The sequence below is a fragment of the Paralichthys olivaceus genome, chromosome 8 (assembly GCF_024713975.1).
Source record: "Paralichthys olivaceus isolate ysfri-2021 chromosome 8, ASM2471397v2, whole genome shotgun sequence".
NCBI classification, from domain to species: Eukaryota; Metazoa; Chordata; class Actinopteri; order Pleuronectiformes; family Paralichthyidae; genus Paralichthys; species Paralichthys olivaceus.
This window is the reverse complement of record NC_091100.1, coordinates 12,495,700-12,520,237: the sequence shown is the minus strand read 5'-3', so window position 1 is coordinate 12,520,237 and position 24,538 is coordinate 12,495,700. Positions and strand designations below refer to the sequence as shown.

At 41.2% G+C, this 24,538-nt stretch overlaps 1 protein-coding gene across 21 annotated transcripts in view; it reads left to right on the top strand.

Moving 5' to 3' along the window:
• The window catches only part of ank2a (ankyrin 2a, neuronal), a 72,873-nt gene that overhangs the window by 22,856 nt on the left and 25,479 nt on the right, over nucleotides 1-24,538 (top strand). For 9 of the 21 annotated variants that reach the window (XM_069529672.1, XM_069529662.1, XM_069529663.1 and 6 more), the window contains 37 exons: nucleotides 376-474; nucleotides 1,397-1,495; nucleotides 1,611-1,796; nucleotides 1,950-1,973; nucleotides 2,931-3,029; nucleotides 3,231-3,329; nucleotides 3,501-3,599; nucleotides 3,822-4,019; nucleotides 4,674-4,772; nucleotides 4,889-4,987; nucleotides 5,088-5,186; nucleotides 5,326-5,523; nucleotides 5,655-5,753; nucleotides 5,930-6,028; nucleotides 6,454-6,651; nucleotides 6,784-6,882; nucleotides 7,181-7,279; nucleotides 7,391-7,489; nucleotides 7,590-7,688; nucleotides 7,825-7,897; nucleotides 7,974-8,024; nucleotides 8,914-9,040; nucleotides 9,175-9,253; nucleotides 9,337-9,437; nucleotides 9,771-9,806; nucleotides 11,586-11,810; nucleotides 11,942-12,040; nucleotides 12,566-12,720; nucleotides 12,849-13,060; nucleotides 13,145-13,352; nucleotides 13,578-13,674; nucleotides 13,815-14,043; nucleotides 14,304-14,429; nucleotides 14,525-14,647; nucleotides 14,735-14,767; nucleotides 14,878-14,899; nucleotides 16,597-24,174. In XM_069529672.1, the coding sequence (XP_069385773.1) occupies nucleotides 376-474; nucleotides 1,397-1,495; nucleotides 1,611-1,796; nucleotides 1,950-1,973; nucleotides 2,931-3,029; nucleotides 3,231-3,329; nucleotides 3,501-3,599; nucleotides 3,822-4,019; nucleotides 4,674-4,772; nucleotides 4,889-4,987; nucleotides 5,088-5,186; nucleotides 5,326-5,523; nucleotides 5,655-5,753; nucleotides 5,930-6,028; nucleotides 6,454-6,651; nucleotides 6,784-6,882; nucleotides 7,181-7,279; nucleotides 7,391-7,489; nucleotides 7,590-7,688; nucleotides 7,825-7,897; nucleotides 7,974-8,024; nucleotides 8,914-9,040; nucleotides 9,175-9,253; nucleotides 9,337-9,437; nucleotides 9,771-9,806; nucleotides 11,586-11,810; nucleotides 11,942-12,040; nucleotides 12,566-12,720; nucleotides 12,849-13,060; nucleotides 13,145-13,352; nucleotides 13,578-13,674; nucleotides 13,815-14,043; nucleotides 14,304-14,429; nucleotides 14,525-14,647; nucleotides 14,735-14,767; nucleotides 14,878-14,899; nucleotides 16,597-24,174 (11,764 nt within the window). The remainder of the gene's footprint in view (nucleotides 1-375; nucleotides 475-1,396; nucleotides 1,496-1,610; nucleotides 1,797-1,949; nucleotides 1,974-2,930; nucleotides 3,030-3,230; nucleotides 3,330-3,500; nucleotides 3,600-3,821; nucleotides 4,020-4,673; nucleotides 4,773-4,888; nucleotides 4,988-5,087; nucleotides 5,187-5,325; nucleotides 5,524-5,654; nucleotides 5,754-5,929; nucleotides 6,029-6,453; nucleotides 6,652-6,783; nucleotides 6,883-7,180; nucleotides 7,280-7,390; nucleotides 7,490-7,589; nucleotides 7,689-7,824; nucleotides 7,898-7,973; nucleotides 8,025-8,913; nucleotides 9,041-9,174; nucleotides 9,254-9,336; nucleotides 9,438-9,770; nucleotides 9,807-11,585; nucleotides 11,811-11,941; nucleotides 12,041-12,565; nucleotides 12,721-12,848; nucleotides 13,061-13,144; nucleotides 13,353-13,577; nucleotides 13,675-13,814; nucleotides 14,044-14,303; nucleotides 14,430-14,524; nucleotides 14,648-14,734; nucleotides 14,768-14,877; nucleotides 14,900-16,596; nucleotides 24,175-24,538) is intronic. The other 12 variants (XM_069529666.1, XM_069529664.1, XM_069529669.1 and 9 more) reach the window with 9 other exon arrangements.

Below are 24,538 nucleotides of genomic sequence, written 5' to 3'. Positions count from 1 at the left end.
TTAAAATCTAACTTGAGATTCTTATAACAAGACATAAAGTGTGTTCCTTCACTTTGAAACAGGTCACAGCGACTTCACATTACATCTTAAATAGGTATTTAACCTCAGTGGAGAGAGGGTTGTTTGTGTTTTGACTCTGATGTGTCAGGTTTATCAGCGAGAGACGGTAAACAGCTAACAGGGAATCTGTCACCCTCCTGTCCACGTCCTTGGTTTGACTTCAGCATGATCTTTGGTATTAATAGTCAGTAACTTACAAATTCTGAAAATAAAAACAATCACATGGTCAAAAGAAGGAAGACGCAGTCACATCAGATGATTTAACCATACACATGTATACATGGCTGGAGGCCCTAATCCTAGTTCTCTCTGCAGAAAGGAAACACCGCCCTCCATATTGCCTCATTGGCAGGACAGAAAGAAGTAGCACGACTACTGGTGAAGAGAGGAGGGGATGTCAACGCTCAGTCACAGGTGAGAAGTATTTCAGTGAAGCTAAATCAAACTATATATACAGTCTATATATATATATATATATATATATATACTCTCTCTCTCTCTCTCTCTATATATATATATATATATATATATAAAACACCAAGACAATGATCTCCATCAAATGTGTTCGTGTGTAAATCTTAGACTGTATATGAACAACATGGCAGCTTTCCAAAGATGAAGCCAAAACCATCTTGATCGCCTCCTGGTGGCTCCTTGGTGGCAGACTTATTCACCAAATCTTTCCGTATTAGAACGATTTTCCCCCTCTGCCATTAGGAGTCTGAACTCTCTGCAAATACCACAGTGCACATGCACTTTAATACTCTGCAGTTGTGTTACTGTGTGTAATATTGTCTTGTTCATATATTGTCTAGTGTCCTTGTGTAACGTCACCACTGTTTTTTTTCTATATCTTTGTTATTATTTCTGTTGAGATGAGCTCTTTCATTCTTTATCGAAAAATAATTCCACCAACTTGGTTGTGTGGTCGTTAATAAATGATTCTTCTAATTCTGATTCTGCTGTACAGGTCGTGTAAAGTTAAACCCCACCTCCATGTTAGTGGATGGGACATTATATTTTATATAATATATATATATATTTTTCTCAAAAAGACGACTTCTGCCATTTGAGGATTTTCTTATCACACTGATGTTTGTCCAAGCCTGTCATGATCGACAACTGAGACTTGCTCGAGATCAGACAGGACCGTGATACCGGGGCTCCATCCTTTGATCGCTTCTTTCAGACTCAGGCTTCCTCTAACGTCAAAAATGCAAAATGGCAGCACCCGTGTCCAGGATATTTTAGCTTCATTTTTGTTCCGTGGAAGAAAGTGGAGACACGTCGTCTATCTTTATTCTCAGTTATTAGAATGTATTTATTGTTTCTACAGAATGGCTTCACTCCACTCTATATGGCAGCCCAGGAGAATCACCTGGAGGTGGTGAGGTACCTGTTGGAAAATGAAGGGAACCAAAGCATCGCAACAGAGGTTGGTTAATGAATACACTAACTACAATATGCACATCTTTCAATCATTTCATTCAAATACATTTGAGTCTTTTTCTCTTCCTTTTTTCTTGTTCTCCACTTCTCTGCTCATCCAGGATGGCTTCACTCCACTGGCCATCGCTCTCCAGCAGGGCCACAACTCCGTGGTCTCCCTGCTGTTGGAGCACGACACCAAGGGTAAGGTTCGTCTGCCGGCCCTGCACATCGCAGCCCGCAAGGACGACACAAAGTCGGCTGCGCTGCTGCTGCAGAACGACCACAACGCCGACGTCCAATCGAAGGTGAGGGAGAGCAGGCATGGAGAAACTGATATGGGGGCGTGTAGTGGACTTTGCAGACTTACCCTGTGTTTGATGTGTGAATGTTGTGAGGAGCCCTTTCCCTAACAACCCGACTCCCTATTTCCCCTTTCTCTATGTACGCATCCTAACCAGATGATGGTCAATAGAACCACAGAGGTATACAGACTCGTCACCTTTTATCACTTCTGACCATCTCTTTCAGCTCTTTGGTCCTTATCTGTCCCTTTTTTAACAGGAGTTGTACAATCCTGCATGTTAGAATCATGTGTCTTTAAAATGAATGCATGTAATTGACTAGGCTGTAATACACACTCCTGCATGGCTGACAGTGAAAACAGTGTGTTGTAACAAAAGATATTAGAGAATGTTTATTACTGCAGATTATTGCAAGTATTTGTTTACTTTATTCCTCTTTTCATTAATTAAAATAAAAATAATATGAATCTAGAATTGATTAGCATGATATATTTATATCCTTAAATTCTGACAGTTTCTTTTATTAATTTATTGATTTTTTTCCTCTGCATAACCTGTTTCATGTACCTTTCTGAGCACATTGATATCATTGTTTGAAACAACAAATCAATATTTAAGTTAACTCTGTTTCTTAATTAAATTGCACCACGTCTATCAGAATGGGAAGGTAAGGATTGAGCCCACCTACAATTGTGTACCGTAAATATCTATACATGCAGCTTACATATAAATGTCCGTTTGTCCGTCCAAGCAAATACACAGTGCGTAGTTGTTTAGTGATTCTTTTATTTTGACCTTTTCGTGGTTTCTTTTTCTCAGTTTCTTTGTTGTATTTTTTCACCATGCATGGCAGAATTACAAAGTCTTTAAATGCATTATTTATTGCATGTGCTATTTTTGGTTCATGCTAATTTTTTTATGCTTCTTCTTTCACCACGTCTGGTTTCTTTTTTCAGCATGATGCCTCATCATTATGCAGCTTCAGCAGAGTCAGGTTTCTTCCTTTATCTGCTCCAGAAAAATCTCATCTTCCTTCCTTTCTTGCTTCCTTTCTTCCTTCCTTTCTTGCTTCCTTTCTTCCTTCCTTCCTTCCTTCCTTCCTTCCTTCCTCCGTCTCTCCTTGTCTGTCTCATACAGAGTGGGTTCACCCCTCTGCACATTGCGGCTCACTATGGTAACGTGAACGTCTCCACGCTGCTGCTGAACAGAGGAGCTGCTGTGGACTTCACTGCCAGGGTAATGTCTCAATTTCCACAGTTACTGCATTCAATTCAACAGAAACAAAAATTTAAATCATATATTAATAAAACTGAAACTGAAGCTATCACTTTTAGAGTAAGAATGGAATAATGTGAGCTCCCACTCACGTTTATGAAATATATTTGGGGAAATGGGAATTGTGATAAACCTTCCTTTGTTTCCTTCATTGTTTTTCAGAATGGGATAACTCCGCTCCATGTGTCCTCCAAGAGAGGTAACACCAACATGGTGGCCCTGCTGTTGGACAGAGGGGGTCAAATAGACGCTAAAACCAGGGTGAGACTTATTTAAAATCTGGACATTAGTTGTCATTAAATTGCGATAATTGTGTAACTATCCTCTTGTATACTTACTACATGTCAATTATTTAGTTTGTCAAAAAACCCAAACTGGATTAATATCTATATTTTGTGTACATTCATGTGTTTGTGTCTAATTGTTGTGCAGGATGGACTGACCCCCCTGCACTGTGCAGCCAGGAGTGGACATGACCCTGCAGTGGAGCTCTTGCTTGAGAAAGGAGCACCGATCTTAGCTAGAACCAAGGTACTGAACGGCTGTGACAGTACTGACCTACTCTACTCCAGAATGATTCCTAAAATTAAATAAATGTGTCTTCAATTTGGCTTCAGGGTAACATTTATGTAAAAAAAAAAAGTTCACTAAATACATTGTACCTGTGTTTTGCATAAATACCACTTGTTACTTCTTTGTGTTTTTTACTGACCACCTATGGCCTCTATCCATGTGTCTGACACTTCCACACAGAACGGACTGTCCCCGCTGCACATGTCGGCCCAGGGAGACCACGTCGAGTGTGTTAAACTCCTGCTGCAGGATAAGGCGCCTGTTGATGATGTCACCCTGGACTACCTCACAGCGCTGCATGTCGCAGCTCACTGTGGCCACTACAGAGTCACCAAGCTGCTGCTGGACAAGAAGGCCAATCCCAATGCCAGAGCACTGGTAGGTATACACATAAAATAACAACTGCACAAGCACAAAAATAAACACTCATCAATAGACACACATGCAGACAAGAGTGACAAACATACAGAGGCTGAACATGGACACAGGTTCATATATGGTATCAGTAAATGTATTGACCACATAAGACTGAGAGGTGAACTGCTTAATGAGAGTAGGATTTTTTTCTGAAAGACTGGAGGAATTTTGTCACCAGTAGAAAAAGTAATGGTCACATACATTTTGCAATTACTCACCAATATAAAAATAGTACATAAGAGTGCTTGTGAAGCTAAAATGGCACAGAGGCCCCACAGTCCCCTTAAACCCAGTCAAGCCTTATAACAAGGCCAAGAAAACAATGCAGATCATGAAATCATAATCTCCATTGAGGAAGAATGACAGGTTGATGACAATCCAAATAACATAACATTGATTCACAACATTGAAAACACACTAATGAGAAAAAAGTGGATAAATATGTCATGGATCATTCCCAGAGAAATTGATGAAAAGGTCCAGATCCATCCCAAATTTTTCATGGCCCATCCTTCCAGCAGGTTTTGTGGAAATACATTCAGTCGTTTTTGCATAATCCTCTACACATCTTCCTTGAGATTAAAAATGAACACTCTCTCTCACTCTCTCTGACAGAATGGTTTCACCCCGCTCCACATTGCCTGCAAGAAGAACAGGGTGAAGGTGATGGAACTGTTGGTCAAATATGGCGCCTCCATCCAGGCCATTACTGAGGTTTGTGGGAAAGACTCAGGACAGCATCTGTCAGTATACCACACTATTACATTCCCCTTTGCTTTAAATGCTCATCTTCTCTGTTTCTGTATCTTTGTCTCTTTTTCTCATTTCAGTCTGGTCTGACTCCAATCCATGTTTCTGCCTTCATGGGTCACCTCAACATTGTTCTGCTTCTGCTGCAGAACGGAGCCTCCCCTGACGTCCGTAACATTGTGAGTAGGAATCAGAGAATTTCTTTTATAAGTAAGCAAATGCTTTTCAAGTGTCCGTTTTCTCAGTGCGCCCGCTAAATGTTCTGTCTGTGCTCATCAGCGTGGTGAGACAGCTCTTCACATGGCAGCACGAGCAGGTCAAATGGAAGTGGTTCGCTGTTTGCTGAGAAATGGAGCGTTGGTGGATGCCATGGCCAGGGTGAGTCAGCAGCGGCGTCACCAGAGTCTCCTTCTGTTGATAATGAATGAGCATATTTCATGCCTCTGACGCATATGTCTATGTCTGTGTTTTTCTAATCCCTGAACCTCTGGATGATAATTTTGTCCTTCAACCACAGGAGGACCAGACTCCGCTCCACATCGCATCCCGTTTGGGGAAAACAGACATAGTCCAGTTGCTGCTTCAGCACATGGCCCACCCTGATGCTGCCACGACCAACGGGTACACTCCACTCCACATTTCAGCCAGGGAGGGGCAGGTGGAGACCGCTGCCGTGCTGCTGGAGGCCGGAGCCTCGCACTCAATGGCCACTAAGGTGAGCAGAGGATACTGTAGGCTGTGATGCACACAGATAGAGATAGAGAAACATTGACGGATCACACAAGTGGATGCATGTTCATTTCATTATCCAGCTGAACGTGAACACTCTCCTGTTTCCCTCTGCAGAAAGGATTCACTCCTTTACATGTAGCAGCTAAATATGGAAGCCTCGACGTAGCAAAACTTCTACTTCAGCGCAAAGCTCTTCTCGACGATGCTGGCAAGGTGGTGATGCTTTTAATTTCACTGAGACACATAGTTCACTTAATCTTTCAGTCTCTGACTAGAATTCATGTGTTCCTCCTCAAATAGACTAATTACAGAGAAGAATAGAACTGTTTTCAAATCATAAAAGCACTTTGTTCTATCACAGTTTTGTAATCACATGCTTCCTCTTACAGAATGGCCTGACTCCGCTACATGTGGCAGCTCATTACGACAACCAGGATGTAGCTCTGCTGCTGCTGGATAAAGGGGCTTCACCTCATGTTACTGCAAAGGTCAGGCTGACATTAGAAGTGATACAGACACAGTTTACTAATTGATAAACTCTTTCCTTTGACGTCCCTTAACATATTCACTACTGGGAAAATTCTATTATGTTACAGTAGTGGAGGCATGATGATAAGAGAGTGATGCTAACAGGCCTTTGTTATACCTCCCTGCTGTTGGTGTTGTTTTCAGGTTGTCCATTCGTCCGTCCCATTCTTGTGACCATGATATATCAAGAATGCCTTGTCTTCAAATTTGGTACTAACATTCAGTTGGACTCAAAGAGGACCTGATTAAATTTGAGTGGTCGAAGGTCAAAGGTCACTGTGACCTTGCAAAACATGTGTTTGGTCCTGTGAATGCAGCATCTTTGGTTTTGTTTTTAGTTCTGTGGTATCACAGTATTTAACTGCTAACCATCCTCCCTGTCCAGAATGGCTACACTCCTCTCCACATCGCAGCCAAAAAGAACCAGAAGAATATCGCATTAGCACTGCTGCAGTATGGAGCGGAGACCAACGTTCTGACCAAGCAGGGAGTCAGCCCTCTACACCTGGCAGCCCAGGAAGGACACGCTGAGATGGCCAGTCTGCTGCTGGGGAAAGGAGCCCACGTCAACACAGGCACCAAGGTCACACATGAACAAAGACACAATTCAATATTGTCACACACTTATTTTGTTAAGATCCTCTGTGGGTGCAAGGGACATCATTAGTTCTCACAAAAAACAATGGTGGACAACTTTGTGCTTCCTGTGTTACAGAGTGGACTGACTGCTCTGCATCTCACAGCCCAGGAGGACAGAGTCAATGCTGCAGAAGTTCTGGCCAAACATGATGCAAACCTGGATCAGCAAACTAAGGTGCAAACATACACACACATGCAAATACACACTAACACAGTCGGTCAAAAACGAGACTTGAGCCGACTCAAATGTAGTTAAGGGATTTATTTATTTCTAAGTTGAGTTATTAGAGAATCGTGGCACTCATAGAAATGTAGCATATCTGCCACCTACTGGCTTTTTTAAGCATCATATGTCCACAGCATTCAGGTGGTTTGGTATCTATGCCAGTTTATTATTTATTTGTTGGATCATAACAATTCAAGGAAATGTGTAAATAACATTTTATATCTCTGCATCATCCTCCACACTTCAGCTCGGATATACCCCTCTGATTGTGGCTTGTCACTATGGAAATGCCAAGATGGTGAACTTCCTATTACAGCAAGGAGCCGGCGTCAATGCCAAAACCAAGGTAGACTTCAAATGTTGAATCTGAAGCATAAAAACTCTGCTCAGTCAACAATGAGACATCATACAATCAAAATCATATTGACCCTAAAAACCTTGTTCATTTGCTCTACAGAATGGTTACACACCACTTCACCAGGCTGCACAACAAGGAAACACACACATAATCAACGTGTTGCTGCAACATGGGGCCAAACCCAATTCTACTACAGTGGTAAGAAAAAAAAATCCACTTCACTCTCATGAACATGTAAACTGTTGTGATTATGGAATCTAATTCTTCTGGCCAAACTCTGTGCCCCTCTTTCTCACAGAATGGAAACACTGCTCTGTCGATTGCTCGACGTCTGGGTTACATCTCAGTGGTGGACACACTGAAAGTTGTCTCTGAGGAGATCATCACCACCACAACGGTAAACTACGTGTGTGTGATACCTTTAGGCTGCAGACATTGTATCACTTAGTTTTGCTTTACATTTCCCACAAGGCTAAGTTAAATCTTTTCTCTTCATGTTTTTTCCGTGACTTTGAAAATGGGTGTCACACAAGACGGTCACTGAGAAACACAAGCTCAACGTCCCTGAGACTATGACGGAGATCCTTGATGTGTCTGATGAAGAGGGTGAGTTACTCCCAACAGAAAAAGCAAGAAATAGATGATATCAAAGCTGTGGTTCTTAAAGTTGTGTGTTTCATAGCTCTGAGGCAGGAGGACGAGCCATTATTTGAGATGTCTGTGGAACTGGAAGGTATCGCAAAATGCCCTGCTCTGCTATGCCTGCTTGGTGTGGGTTTGTGTTCTCGTAGCTAATCGGTATGATTGTGTTGATAGTGTGCAGTAACTACAACAATAGAAATAATAATAAACTTCATTTTCATTCATGTTGTCTTATCAAAGTTCCAAAGTGTGTTCCAAATTAAATGAAACCATAGATTTTTGTCTTCAGCCTTTTACTCTCGCTGGATCATCTGCTCCCAGAGAATCACAGAATACGTTTTTTACATTTACATACCTGATTTTACACGAACAAACCTTAATCACACTTTTATGTTTATGGAGGTAATAAGAGTGTTGTTGGTTGTGTTTTAATGAATTGGTTGAGACTAACAGCACAAAGTGTGTGAGGATGTGAATATAATCATGACGGTTATGTGGAAAGGGAAATGCACTGATGTAATGCTATGCTTGCACCTGTTCGTGGTTCGTGGTATTTGTTCTGATGTGTGAAACACCACAAAATGTGCAAAGACAAATGTATCTCATCGATCTACTAGTTCCAGAAATCTCTCTATGTGGCTCTCATATCTCCAGAACTGTTCTTTTTATCGGCTTCATACCTGACGTGTAATGTTCAGGGCCCAGGGAAGTGCAGTGTTGAATTTGGTGCAATCTGAACAGCTGATAGATTCAATATTAATAAAATATGAGTAAATAGGTGACCAGTACTTTGTAGCAATGGCAGCCTCATCAACGTGATGAGACAACGTCAACTAAACCTTCACGACTCAAAGTTCTCAGGTGGTTCTGGGTGGAGTTAAAAAGGAGGAGCAGTAGCACTGTGGACACATTTATGACGAAAAACCGCTTCCATGTTTTTATTCCTAAAATATCTCAAATGTCACACGTTTGTCTCCCAGGTGAGGACACCATGACAGGGGACGGTGGGGAGTATCTGAGAGCAGAGGATCTCAGGGAGCTGGGAGATGACTCTCTTCCAGGACATTACCTGGACAGCTTCAGCTACATGAGCCACAACCTGGACAGGTCACGATCCTCACACTCAAACTAAGTCTAATCATACATTGAACCTCATAAATGACATGTTAAATGATGACATATCTCAAGATACAAACCAAAAAATATGTTCACAGGCATTGAACCTTTGGCTTTTCCAACAGGCAGCAGCACACTCCCATTCACCAAAGTTTCCATCAGAGAGAAGGAGTTCTCATTGAAGACATGCTTACCAGCCACCAGGTGAGGATAAAACACATCCTCAGTTTAGAATATGTAGATATTTATTTCCTGAATGATAAATGAAGGATTTTGTTGGTCTGTAGGTGTCAGCATTATCGAGAGAAGACAAGGAATCATTCCGGCTGAGCTGGGGAGCTGAGCACCTTGATAATGTGGTGCTGTCCTCCAGTCTGTTACACTCAGGGTATACAACTCTATCTTTCTCTCTCTCTCTCCCTTTCTCTTTCTCTCTCTCTCTCTCTCACTCTCACTCCATCTTCTGCACGCCACTGTTCATTGTCAGCAGTGTATGAATCACATGTGAATCAATTTTAATTTCTCCTCACGTTATTTGTGTTTTCTATCTTCCTTCTTTCTCTGATCTTTGCTTCTGTGTCTTTTTCTGTCACTTTTCTCATCCTGATTCTTCTTTATTCACTTTATACATTTTTTTGTCTCTCTGTGCACCGTCTCGTCTTGGCTGTTTTTGTGGTTGTGTGTGCGTGTGTGGGTGTGTCTGTTTTGTATCTGCTTCTAGCCGTTCCTCTCCGTGCCTAGACCATGACAACAGCAGGTGAATTTTGGCTACTCTCTCAGTTTTTCTCCTCTCTGCCTTTACTTTTTCCTCATCCACTCAACGACCGCCTCGTTCTCATCATGTCTGCCTGCATGATTTCATAATGCACGACTTATCATTTCGGGGACACAAGTTTTGTAAACTAGAGATGTTCCAATCCAAATGTCTTTGTCTCTGATGCAGATCTGACTTCTTTGATTGAGGATCTGCTGATACATAGAACCAAGATGCCATTTATCATGTTATATCTAAAATATGGGTATTAACATCACACAGTTTGTGATTTCTAACAGCTGGATCTGAATTTGATAGTCCTTTAAGAATAAGGCTGGCATTATTCTTTATGTTACTCATTGTCATCAAATCCCATGAGAAGTTCTTAAGTAATAATCTGGTAACGTCTCTGAGTACATTCCAAACTCCTCCAAACTACAAGACCATGACAATATATTTTTTAAACTGGTTAAGTATTCAAAAGTGAATAAAACAGACTCTGGGCACTGTTGTTTTTAGCAATATTACATTGTTGGAGACTGTTTTCAGCAGTGGATTAAATCATGGGACTGACTCATAATAAACTGCAGTGTTCGTGTTTAGTACAACAAAGTTAAAAATCACCTAGTGCAACAGTGTGTTGGACATAATGGAAGTCTATGGGCAGGTTCACACCAAAAAATCTGGTTCCTGATCGAATTAGTTTGAGAATGATACATTGTTTCAATTTTCCAACTTGTGGAAAATGAACCGGTTCACGTTCACAAAGGCAAAACTCAAACGGCCCAGACAGTGTAAACAAAAGCCATGTGATGGAAATGTCGCTCTATTATTGGTCATTGAAAAATACAACAATCCCTCCTCAATTTCTACCTGAACATGGTGCATCATGGAGCACCGTCAGTTTGTGTTTATGCCGGAGTTGATCTGGAGATATAATCAAACATGAGAGGACCGTGCATAGGAACATCTGATTAGACAGCAGGTATTAGATAATTTAATAATTGGCCTACATCAGCCGACTGTGGCTGTCCAGGGCAGACAACCATGAGTTGGTACATGTTCCTCTTGGCGGTTGAGTGCAGATATTTGGTTTGAGTCAGATGTTCACACCACGCAAACAAACCACACCATAGTTGTAAATGCTCCTGGGTTTGATTCAATCAGACTACACTAGGCTAGTGTGAACCTGCTTTATGACACCAATACAGGATTTGTCTACACAGATAACAGTTGTCAGTCTGCTCAATTTATTTTTCTGTGTTTTTAATGGGATTTGATATATATAATACAAACATAGCTTTTCTTAAATCTGATACCACTTGGCTCCATGTCCTGATCGGCTCATTTTGGTCTTGCTGTGGTTTGACTGTGGTCCTCCTCAAGTTAACATGTGTTAACATGTGTTAACATTTCATATACAGGAACTATGTGACCATCTGCTTGAAGACATCTAATGTTTGAATCATTATTCATACATGTATTTGCTCCTTGACACATAAGACCCTCGATAAAGAATTGTGTTCAGTGCTCCCCTCTTTGCTTGCCTGTCTTGCAAGTTGAATTTCAAGTGGAATGAAACTGAAACATTATTGAAATAATGAACTATAAGAGGCTGGAATGAAATATGATCTACTGAAACCTGCTTGTTGTTGTATTACTACTGACTGATAATCATAAATGTCCCCCATTTTTGTTTCGGTTGCCTTTTCTGCATTGAACTTTCGAGATTTGAGTCTTTGACAAACACTTCATCCATTGCTGGGGCTCTTTTTTCTGTAGCTTCCTGGTCAGCTTCATGGTTGATGCCAGGGGCGGGGCCATGCGCGGTTGCCGTCACAATGGCCTGCGAATCATCGTACCACCGAGGAAGTGTTCTGCACCTACACGGGTGACATGCAGGCTAGTGAAGAGACACCGCCTGGCATCTATGCCCCCTATGGTGGAGGGTGAGGGGCTGGCTGGGCGCATCATAGAAGTAGGGCCCACTGGAGCTCAGTTCTTGGGGTAAGTGTGTGTTTTGTGTGTACTTTGTACCCCGTGTATGTGCATTTGCTTGTTGTTAGTGTGTTTCCACACTTAATGTGGTGTGTTCATAATTTCTTCTCGACTCCCTCTCTGTGCTGCGTACGGATCAGTAAGCTCCACCTGCCCACAGCTCCGCCCCCTTTGAATGAGGGCGAGAGCCTGGTCAGTCGCATTCTGCAGCTGGGTCCTCCAGGAACCAAGTTCCTCGGGTAGGACCATGGGTGGGGAAGACCCTACCAGTCTGGAATCCTGCTCACATCCTCTCCCACATATTTTCCACTGTGTCCACCTTAGAACATATCATTTATTTTAATTTTATTTAACTTTTTGCTTTGTTACCTCACTTCTTTCTTTCTTAGCAGTGTAAATGTGCAAGGTTTAGTCTCAAATCACTTGATCTGTTGCCTTATGTTTTTGAGTCATGTCCATTGTGTCCTTAGTGTCCAGGCTTGTTTCTAGTTGGATTATGTTGCTGTTGTGCAGTGGATATTTTCTTTGTGATGAAACATTTCACAATTTACTTTTCAATTAATATGTTTGTTTTACTTGGCATGAAGTTCACCTGATGTTTTTTAAACTCAAATTTAAATTTTTGTTTTGTTTTTTTTCTTTATTTTTGAATGGGGTCATGATTTAATCAACCAAAGCATCATATTATCACTTAAAAACACCCAAACTTACCATGTTCTTGTGAGTGGCGTTTGTGTTTGACTGTACTTTGTCGCCCCCTTTAGGCCTGTGATTGTGGAGATTCCCCATTTTGCGGCTCTGCGAGGCACAGAGAGAGAGTTGGTGATCTTGCGAAGTGAGACCGGGGAGAGCTGGAGGGAACACCACTGTGACTTCACTGAAGAAGAACTGAACCAGATACTTAATGGCATGGATGAAAGTAAGGGATCTTAACTGGATAGTGATGTAGTTGTTGATAGGCATTTCTGATTCAAACAATACATCAAAACACTACAGCACAGAAACGTCACTCAGGGTATTCATACTTCATATTTCTGATTGTTGCAGAACTTGATTCTCCCGAGGAGCTTGAGAAGAAAAGAATATGCCGCATCATGACCCGAGATTTCCCGCAGTACTTTGCGGTGGTCTCACGGATAAAGCAAGACAGTCATTTGATTGGACCAGAGGGTGGGGTCCTTAGCAGCACTCTTGTGCCTCAGGTCCAAGCTGTTTTTCCTGAGGGAGCCCTCACCAAGAAGATCAGAGTTGGGCTACAGGTACATACAGTGCATTCATTGGCCAGACACATATTAGTGGAACATTAAATATTCAAGGAATATGGCTTTTGTACCTTGTTTTAGGCTCAGCCCATTGATGTGGATGTGGTGAGAAAGATTCTTGGTAACAAAGCCACATTTAGCCCAATTGTGACACTGGAGCCAAGACGGAGGAAGTTCCACAAACCAATCACCATGACGATACCGATTCCCAAGAGCTCCAACGCTGACGAGCCAAGCTCAGCATACAGTGGGGAGACCCCAACTTTACGCTTGCTTTGCAGTATTACTGGTAAGTATGGGGAATAATACATCATCCCATGAGCAAATAATGTAAAAATATATGTAGTAAAGTCATCTGATGTGACGTCTTATTCCTGTTTGTGTTTGGTTGTGTTTTTTGGGCTTTTCATCATTTTTAGGCAAAGACAGATCCTGTCATAAATAATCCTTTCTAGAAATACAACCTAATTAATAAGTAGACCTGTCGGGTAAAACTCACGTTTCTGTGTTTCAGGTGGAACCACTCCTGCCCAATGGGAGGACATCACCGGCTCCACACCTCTTACCTTTGTCAACCAATGTGTTTCCTTTACCACAAATGTGTCAGCCAGGTAAATACTTCCCAGGTCATTTGTCTCTCACGCAGAAGTTGAACACTTTCTTTCATTTAGGTTGTTTAAAATCAAACCACGAGTACCTAGCATACTGTGAAACTATATGTTAACATTGATCAATATTCATATTCCTACAGGTTCTGGCTGATAGACTGCCGACAGATCCAGGAGTCTGTTAGTTTTGCCTCTCAGCTGTACAGAGAGATCATCTGTGTTCCATACATGGCCAAGTTTGTCATTTTCGCCAAAACACTGGACCCCATCGAGGCCCGGCTGCGGTGTTTCTGCATGACAGACGACAAGATGGACAAAACCCTGGAGCAGCAGGAGAACTTCACTGAAGTTGCCCGTAGCCGAGATGTTGAGGTGCGGTGTGATGGTGGGGACAGATGAGTGAGAAAGGGATCATCGAAAAGGGGATAGAGGAGAAGTGAGAGGAGTAATGCTGAATATGCCTGTAGCGATAGTGCAGAGGTGTGAAAGAAATAACCATTTGTAACACTGAGGTTCAGGTTAACATGGCCACAGCCTCATGTCCTTCAAAATCAAATGTTGTATTTACTCAAACAATGCTGTTTGGAAAAGGTTTGTTTGAATCGTGAAAACAACTGTCAATCCACACACAGGTGCTGGAGGGAAAACCCATATTTGCCGACTGCTTTGGAAATCTGGTGCCTCTTACCAAGAGTGGACAGCACCACGTGTTCAGCTTTTTTGCCTTCAAGGAGAACAGATTGGCACTCTTCATCAAAGTATGAATATATGTCTGAAAATATGAAAGATTTACTCAGAGGCTCAGAAGTCAAATATATATAAAGAAATGAATTGTTGTTTCCTTAACGTCCAGATTAGAGACACAGCTCAGGAGCCGTGTGGTCGTCTTTCGTTTACAAAGGACCCAAGGACGTACCGTACTCTGAACCACAACGCTATCTGCAACCTGAACATCACCCTCCCAACTTACTCAAAGGTTCCTATGAACAGAATTCACTTTCTGTATCTAGTATAACTGTGATTTATTATGCAGTAACTCCCTCTATTGCATTCTTCCCTTTAGGAGTCTGACTCAGACCAAGATGCGGATGATGAGGTAAATAATGATTACTTTATATAAGTTTACTTTAAGTAGCACAACAAAAAAACAATAATATCATTATTAGGTTGCAGCTAACTTTACCCCTTTTTATCTTTTTTCTGCAGAGTGAAAAGAGTGAGAAGAAATGTAAGCTCGACTTTATCTTGAAATATTTGAATAGAACAAACAACATTTTGAGTGATAGATATAATGATTGTATAACATAGGTTCATGCATTTGAGACATTGTATATGAGTGTATTATATTGCAATTACATAGTGTGCAGTTCCCATATACAGAACTTATCATAAAGGTTGTAAAGTGCCGAAATATGAAATTCGTTATGTGCAAGGAAATGCACTGATTAGTGTGTTTTACTTCCTCTTTGGAATAACCCTGCCTTTTGATTTTGCTCTACTAACGCTGTGTATGGTTACATGTTCGTTACTGGCAGCTATGCTATGGCTGATGTACTCCTCATTCCCTTACTCCAAACCCCACTTTCTCCCACCCATTTTAATTTTCTGTATTTGCCATGACCTTCTTCATCTTTTATAAATTATAAACAGAGGTAAAACTAATACTTTTTATTCATATCCACTGAAAATTGCTTTTATTTTGGGGAATTTTTGTTTTCATTTTATCTTGAAGGGGTTTTACTATGTTGTAATAATATATAAGACATTTTCATTTGGGCAATTATCATTCTCTCAGATTACATTTCACAACAGGTTTACTAGTGGCATGCTATATAACATTTTAATACTGAAACATGTGACAAAGAACATTATGTTATTTGTTCTTTTGCTTAAGTGTGTACATCATGTCAACGTGTCTTCTTCATTTACCAACACATTTTTTGCTTTCATTCATTCACTCACTGAGTTGACAATTTTAAACAATTTGACAACACTTCGTCTTTTCTAGTTAATAGGGGACTTACTGCTTATTATAAGATATGATTAAATTTTTCAAAGTAGAAAAAACGAATTTGCTAAAATTTAATTAAATAGTCCCAAAGAATCCATTAACAATTACCTTACACCTCTTCTTGCTGACTAACCATGTTAATTTTTGTATTCAAAATGTATTTTTTATATATATTATTCTTTGTTTGAAATTTTTTAATTTCTGGGCGGACATGACTCTTCATGTCAACAACAATCTTGAGAATTTTCGTTTGTCTGTTATGTTTTCTTCCTGTCCATTTGTTCCGTAAGACTTTCTGTTCCATTCTTGTTCTTTGTGTTTCCTTTGTTAAAGGTTATATATACGGGGTTTGAACATTGATATTGTTGCCAACAACTAATTTCTTGTGGAGTAGTCACACTCCCTCTGTTGGAAACCAAGTTTTCAGTTCTTTGTTTTGGTTGCCAGTTCAGGCGTGCGTTCGTGTATAGACAGTGAACATGAAGAGAGGGGATAGTTTTGTCCATTGTTTGGCCAACAAGGCATTAGTTGTGGTGTGAGATGCTGATTATTGCGACATATAGGGACAGTGAATATCGTATATATAACCTTTAAATTTCTCAATATGTAGTCAAACAAATCAGAAAATCATTATTCTTTCCCACATTCTACCTCTTTTGTTACTCCGCCTGGCTTTGCTTGTGCTGTTGCTGGTCTTCTTCCCTTTTAAATCTTCTGGATCCCTTGGTCATCTTTTTGGTCTTCCTTTCAAGACTCCTTTATCCTCTGCCCTGTCACTCTTCTACTTGCTCTGTGAACTGAAGATGGATTTTTGATGGCATTGTCTTGATCAAAGTTTTCTGATGTCTCTCTTCCCCACCTCATTTGTCCCTTATGTTCTTTACCCTTTTTGGTTATAATTTTTTAAAATGAAGACGATGAATCTGAATCAACTGAGACATTCTCCCTGAGAACTAACCAACCTCTTGACCCAGCAACCCTTGCAAGCCCAGACCTTCTCTCAGACATGTCAGACATTAAATTGTGTGCCATTCTGACTGCAGAGCAAATTAATGAAGAGGGGATTGACGCTGGAGCATATGAGCATTTTGCAGTAGTGGAACATTTCAAAGTCAGACTGGAAAAGGTTGCAGAGACTCAAAGAGATGGACTACATAACACTCGAAAGGAAGTACAAGGTGGTGATGGTAAAAAAGATCAATGGGGTTCACTCTGTGAGACTAAGGCTGACACAAGTATTTCACTTGTCGAAGAACAAGTCATACAAGAGATTTGTATTGAGAAGGAAAGTGGATCTACCACAGAGGTGAGAGACATGTCAGGCATGATTTCACACCTTAACATGGACATGGAAGAATACTTTGAACAGAGACCTGTAGTGACGAGTAGTTCTCAAGAGGAACATGTCCAAGATAGATTTGAACAGGTTGTTGTCAAGCGTGATGGCAAACAGCGTCCTCCAGATATCAAGAAACCTATTAGGAAGAAACTCAGAGACAGGGAACGTTCTGAGGGTGAGCTGGAAAGGATGAGCTCAGAGGAGTCTTTAGATGGTGATGTTGTTCTTAAAGAGAGTGGCCTTGTACCAACCCCAGTTATGGAACCTCCAGCTTCTCCTTTAGTGGTGGAAACATCTATAGGATCTATAAAAGAGAGAGTGAAAGCATTGCAGAACAAAGTTGAAGAGGATGAGGTGCAAAAAAGTACTCAAGTTCTACCACATGGAGACAAATCATCTATTACCACAAAGAAGATGGAGGCAGACTTTCCAGAGCTTCCACGAGTTCCCAAATCCCCTAAATCTCCCCGATCTCAAACAGAAAGATTGGAGGAGACTATGTCTGTCAAGGAGCTAATGAAAGCATTCCAAACTGGGCAGGACCCTTCAAAAAGTAAATCTGGGCTATTTGAACACAGAGCTGTGGCTTCTAATGTTACATTTCAACATCCTCCTCAGGAGCCACAATCACAAATCCAACATCAGAGCCCCACAATTTTCCATCAAGGAAGCGATGTCAAGAAATGTGACAAAAAAGATGAACCAGTAATCTTAGTTAGGGATAACTCTGAGGATACAGAGTTAAGGTCCGATAGTAATAGTTTTGGAAAGACAGTAAAATCTGTTGATACACTTCAATGTGAAGACGGAAGAGTTAGCCTACATAGAGAGACAGCAGAGTTGTCAGAAATAGAGGCTATGTCTGTGAAGGAGCTAATGAAAACGTTCCAGTCCGGGCAAGATCCATCAAAAACTAAAGTGGGGCTTTTTGAACACAAAGCTATAGCTTCTGATATTTCAACATTTATGTCTCAATCAGAAGATTCTGAAGAGGTACAGATGTTTAAACAAAGTCCCACACAAGCACCAAAATCAAAAAATCAAGCTCAGAGCCTTACAATTTTCCATTCACAAAGCGATGTCAACATACATAGCGAGACAGACTTGGAAGATCTACCAACACATGTGTCTGTGAAAATGCCTTTGAATTCAGATGTTGCTCCTTCTGTTAAGACGGTAACATTTGCTGATACAGTTCAATGTGACGATGGAAGGGTTATCCCACAGATAGTGACACCAAAGTTTTCAGAGAAAGAGACTATTTCTGTGAAGGAGAGGATGAAAGCATTCCAAGCTGAACAGGACTCTTTAAAAGGGAAAACTGGGCTATTGGAACACAAAGCAGTGGCGTCTTCTTGTATTTCAACAACCATATCTGAATCTGTAGATCCTGAACAAAAAGAATGGATCAAACTCAGCCCTACAAAGGAGCCAACATTACAAACACAAATACATAATCATGCTATAAACCATCCTGAGAGTGATGCCAAAATATGTGGAACATTGGATGTAGAACCTCAAAAAGTACACCTAAAAAGAGATGCCTCTGGGGAACTATTTTCAGGTACTACTTATTTTGGCGAGACAGCAAAAAATGCTGATACAATTCAATTTGATGATGGAAGTGTAAGCCCTCAAAGCAAGGAACAAGAGTTCTCAGGGAAGAGCCATGACAGGATGCACTTAGAAGAGCCAGTCATAAGCACTGGTAGGAGTTTATCTGAAGACATGCAAATCAGCCCTGATCGTAGACCTTCTGAGGATTTTAGTGCCGACATAAAGGCTGAGCTGGAAGAAAGTCCAGAGTACCAGCTATTCAAGCAAACATCAACAACTGCAGATATTAGCAATAAGTTGGACGAACCTGAGGAGACCCTGGTTGATGATTCTAATACACATCCTGCATCCATATCGATTCCCTCTGTAAAGGATTATTTTGGGAAAGATGATTATCTTTTTGAGAATCAAAAGAATGATGATGAAATAAGTCCAGACAGTCCCAAACATGAAGGCATGGCTGAAACCTCTGACACTAGTGTTGGTATTAGGACCCCTCGTTCCAGCTCAGGAGAGAGCGAAAATTATGAAGGACCCACAATGAGCCATCAAAGGAACAAGGAAATGCATACTTACTCTGCTGGAATAGAAGAAAAGTGCTTCTTACCTTCACTGGAGGCAAAACTTAAAGAAGTCCACATTGAGAAGAAAACATCTAATCAGACATCCACTGGAGCAAAAGATATGTCAGGGATTATATCTTTAATGAGCTGTGATTTGGATCAGTGTCTACGAGCAAAGCCTGTGGTACGACAGCCATCAGATGAAGATGTTGTTCAAGATAAATTTGAACAAATCATTTTAACAAAGGACAAAGATAAAGAAATCCTCACATGTATTACTGATGAAAAAAAAGGAGCAATAATGGGTGGAACCTTGCAAGAAATAGATCATGCAACAATAGAAGAACTTTCAATTACTAGGGGAGTTGATGAAACCCAACCAACCTTGACTGAAGAACATTCAATGAAGGAAGAGTGGGTAGAGAAAAAGACTTCATATCAACCATCTACAAAAGTCAAGGATATGTCAGGCATGCTATCACTGCTTAACAGTGACATGGACCTGTTTCTCAAGGTCAGGCCCATGAAAAACAGATCTCCAGAGGAGGATGTTGTCCAGGAGAGATTTGAAGAAGTCATTCTCACTAAGATCCAACATTCCAACGATCCCACAAATGAGCAGCAAACAATAACAGTTGAAGCAAGTAATAACTTGGAGGATAAAATTGATGGAGAGTCAAAAGAACACCGGCCGACTAATGTGGTTGTAGTGGAGGAACTGGAATCAAATTCTGTTTTGGAGACACCTGTCGCAGAAGTTTGTATCCAGAGAAAGACTCACCGACAACAGTCTACAACTGAGAAGAACGTGTCAGGCATGTTCTCACTTCTCAGTGATGACTTAGATCATTATCTCGAAGAAAATCCAATGGCAATACAATGCCACTCAGATGATGATCTAGTCCATGAGAGCTGTGAACAAGTTATACTGTCAAGTAATAATTTTGAGGAGAGGATAAGTGGAGAGGCTAATGAACACCTGCAGACTGAAGTGGTTGAAGTCAAAGAACTGTCACCAAGTCCTGTTTTGGAGACACCATTCCAAGAGCTTTACATCCAAGGAAAGTCTCATCACCAGCAGTCTACAACTGAGAAGAACATAACAGGCATGTTGTCACATCTTAGTAGTGACTTAGGTCATTACCTCGAAGAAAATCCAGTGGCAATACAATGCCACCCAGATGACGATCTAGTCTATGAGAGCTATGAACAAGTAACGCAGACCAATGAAGTTGAAGTCAAAGAACTGACAACAAGTTCTGTGTTAGAGACACCATTCCAAGAAGTTACTATTACGAAAAAGGCACAGCAGCCACGTGCAGCTGAGAGGGACATGTCAGGGATGTTGTCACTGCTCAGTACTGACTTAGATCAGTATCTCAAGGAAAAGCCAGTTGCAATACAAAGCCATCCAGTAGAGCATCTAGTCCATGAGAGCTGCAAACAAGTTATACTGACAAGTAATAATTTGGAGGATAAAATAGGTCAAGAGGCAAATAACTACATGCAGACTGATGTGGTTGGAGGCTCAGAATTGACACCAAGTTCTGTGTTAGAGACACCATTCCAAGAAGTTACTATTATGAAAAAGGCACAGCAGCCAACTGCAGCTGAGAGGGACATGTCAGGGATGTTGTCACTGCTCAGTACTGACTTAGATCATTATCTCAAGGAAAAACCAGTTGCAATACAAAGCCATCCAGTAGAGCATCTAGTCCACGAGAGCTGCAAACAAGTTATACTGACAAGTAATAATTTGGAGGATAAAATAAGTGAAGAGGCAAATAACTACATGCAGACTGATGTGGTTGGAGGCTCAGAATTGACACCAAGTTCTGTGTTAGAGACACCATTCCAAGAAGTTACTATTATGAAAAAGGCACAGCAGCCAACTGCAGCTGAGAGGGACATGTCAGGGATGTTGTCACTGCTCAGTACTGACTTAGATCATTATCTCAAGGAAAAGCCAGTTGCAATACAAAGCCATCCAGTAGAGCATCTAGTCCACGAGAGCTGCAAACAAGTTATACTGACAAGTAATAATTTGGAGGATAAAATAAGTGAAGAGGCAAATAACTACATGCAGACTGATGTGGTTGGAGGCTCAGAATTGACACCAAGTTCTGTGTTAGAGACACCATTCCAAGAAGTTACTATTATGAAAAAGGCACAGCAGCCACCTGCAGCTGAGAGGGACATGTCAGGGATGTTGTCACTGCTCAGTACTGACTTAGATCAGCATCTCAAGGAAAAACCAGTGGTGATACAATACCACCCAGAAGAGGATTTGGTCGATGAGAGCTACAAACAAATCATACTAACAAAAGTCACAACAAGAGAAACCTTTTCACCAGAAGATACAAACTTAGAAGTTTTGGACATAAATAAAAAGGAGGTTTTTGAAAGTGGGTGGCAGGCATGTCCCCATGAAGATGAAGGTCACAAGAGTTTCTCATCTGAGGAGGGTGAGGCTAAAATCTCACTTGGTGCAATATCAGATTTTAATGACACTACTGAAGGGATGGTGGGAATTACAACGTCATATGCAACAGCTGATGCCTGTAACAGTGATCATGAAGATGTCTGTGCAGTTGATGCTGATTCAATCTTCAAGACAGACAGATTTTTACTACCAAGTAGTTCTTGCACACTACAGCGTCCAGGTGATTTGGAGAACCTTAACAATATGGTTTTTAATGACCCACCTAATGAGCCATGTCAACGAGATTCACTAGAAGCCAGTCCTCTTGAGGAGGATAGATCTTCTAAAAAATCACCTGATTCAATTGAGCCAAGCCCTACTGGAGAATCTCCTTGTCCAGATTCTCTTGAGGGAAGTCCCACTAAATCAGAGAAAGCTGAATTTAAGATGCCTGTCAAGACAGCGGTGTATGAGGATTATGCTTCTCAGCTCAAAGCATGTTTTGTTTATGACAAAAATATTGACACAAATGAAAGTGAGCATGATGAGCAAGACAAAAATGGCGAAAATATTCAAATGGAAAGTGACATTAAAGAGGACCAATATTGCCAATCTGCAATGAGAGTAACTGATGACATCATCTCTGACCCAAAGATATGTCAAAACCTTCACATGCTCACAAGGAAAGACACAGATGATAGTGAGAATGATACCACTCATAAACAGGTCACCCCAGAGGAGGAGATGTTTAAAATGGCTGCAAAGATCAAAACATTCGAGGAGATGGAACAGGAGTCTACATTTAAGAGAGACACTTTTTCTGAGACTGGAGATTTCAAAGACGATGAACTCAATCTAAAATTTGGCCCAGTTACACAGTCTTCCTCACAAGAAGCACCACAGAAAAGGTCAGAAAAATGGGTGATAGAGGACACTCATACACTAATTGAAACAACAGATGCTAATTCAAGTATTACGGAGAGGGTAGAAATTCAGTCACAACTGAAAAGTTCTCAATCAGATGATGATTCATTGACTTCAACTACAAATGAGAGAGAACGTGATCCAGACAGTGAGGAGTATGTTCCATTGTGGGCAGGAAAAGAAGCACAAATATACCAAGAGAAAGATGTAAGAGAAGGTGATGACATGCAGTTTTCCAGCTGTGTGACAGATGAGCGCCATCCAGATGATGATGAAGTTGAGTTGCCTCTGACAGACAGCTTAGATACTGTCAGCAGACCTGAGACTACAGTATATATGAAAGAACAAGCATATGTTATCCCTGGGTTTCAGGGTGACATTGATGTGGCCCTGATTGCACAGGTTAAGGCAGAGAAACAGATGAATGTTTGTCCAGCAGTGGACAGAACACCTACTCGGACTCCAGCTGATGAGAGCACTGATCCTGATCCATTTCAATTTCAAGAGGGAAAGCTATTCGAAATGACCAGAGGGGGAGCTATTGATTTGACAAGTTTTGATGAAGAAGGGGATGGATATGCACTTTTTCATATAGGGGAGCATCCAGTTGATGAAGTTGTGGCAGAGGAGAATGGGGAGGGTCATTCAGTCATTAAGTCTTTAACTTTAGAAAATACAAATTCTTGTACCGACACAACCCCTCAAGAGATGCCAAAATCTCCTCTGGCTCAGAATGCCAATGAGAAAATACCTACTCCCAGACCAAGAATCCACATCAAACCCTCAAGTACCACGTCAGAGAATGAAAAGCACCTTTCTGAAGCTAATCTTGGCAGCTCCATTGAGGTTCAGCTTGGTTCCCCCAATGCTTTGGAGCAACGAACCAATGTGCAAAGTGAGGCTGAAAATCTTGAAAGCTTTGGTCTGGACTATCTAGACTCCACTGTAGCTGAGCTTCAGTCAGAAGCATCCACAATTGTCCATTTAGCATACTCAGAGCAAAGCCACAACTCCGACTCCTCTAACGATGATGACGAGGGGGAGGAGGAAGATGAAGAGGACCAGTGCTCAGTCATAGAGATGTCCATTTCAGCTGTGCAGGCTGTCATCCCACCATATCATCAGGGTTCAACCCCACCATTTGCAATCAGCCCAAGCAGCACAATTAAGGAGGCTTCCCATTTCAAATCGGAAATAATGCCCAAAGACTCACAGACGTCTGAGCTTGGTCAAGTTCAAAGAAAAGCAGATAAAATCTCAACCATGGATCGTAGGACTAGATCTCAGACTGATAGTGTCAGAAGTACAACTATTAATAAAGACTGTAGGCGTTATTCTGACAGTAGTCAATTCTCTTCTAAAACCAACTTTCCACCGTCCAAACCTCCGGTCATTTCCTCTCCCCAAAGAAAAGAAAACCAAGTTTCTAAGACTATAGCAACATCTGTTAGGTCGTCTTTGGATACTGATGATATAAGCAGTGCCAGTCACAAGAGCCCAGATTCTGTTATCTTCACATATGACATCCCAGCCTCACATAGTTTAGATTCTGATGGCAATCCATTGCCATGCGTGAAACCACCCTCTGGAACAGAGGATGTATTTGAATCTAGGCCTGCCTGGGATGACACGGTGGAAACTCAGATGCAGAGAATCACCGATGACCAAACTCCAGAATGTACGCCAGGTATGGCCAGACCTAATGGGCTTTTGCATTCCTATCTCTTCCTGGCTGGAAGACCCCTACCCCTCTTCCCAACAATATAATGTTTCCATTAGTCATTTTGTGTTGTCTTCATGTGTTGTGATTTGTCCTGTTCCACCTTGCTTTGCGTTCCTGTCAGCATTGTGTGTGTGTGTGTGTGCGTGTGTTTGTGTCGGTTGTGATGTTCTTGTATATACAATCTCAAGATTGAATAGCCATGTTGGTTAAAGTATTAGCTTCAACTATTTTGATGCATTGGTATCTCTACTACTAATACAACATTACTAATATTTGCTTGCACATTGCTTGATCAGCGTATTAAAATCACTGCTTACACTAATCATTT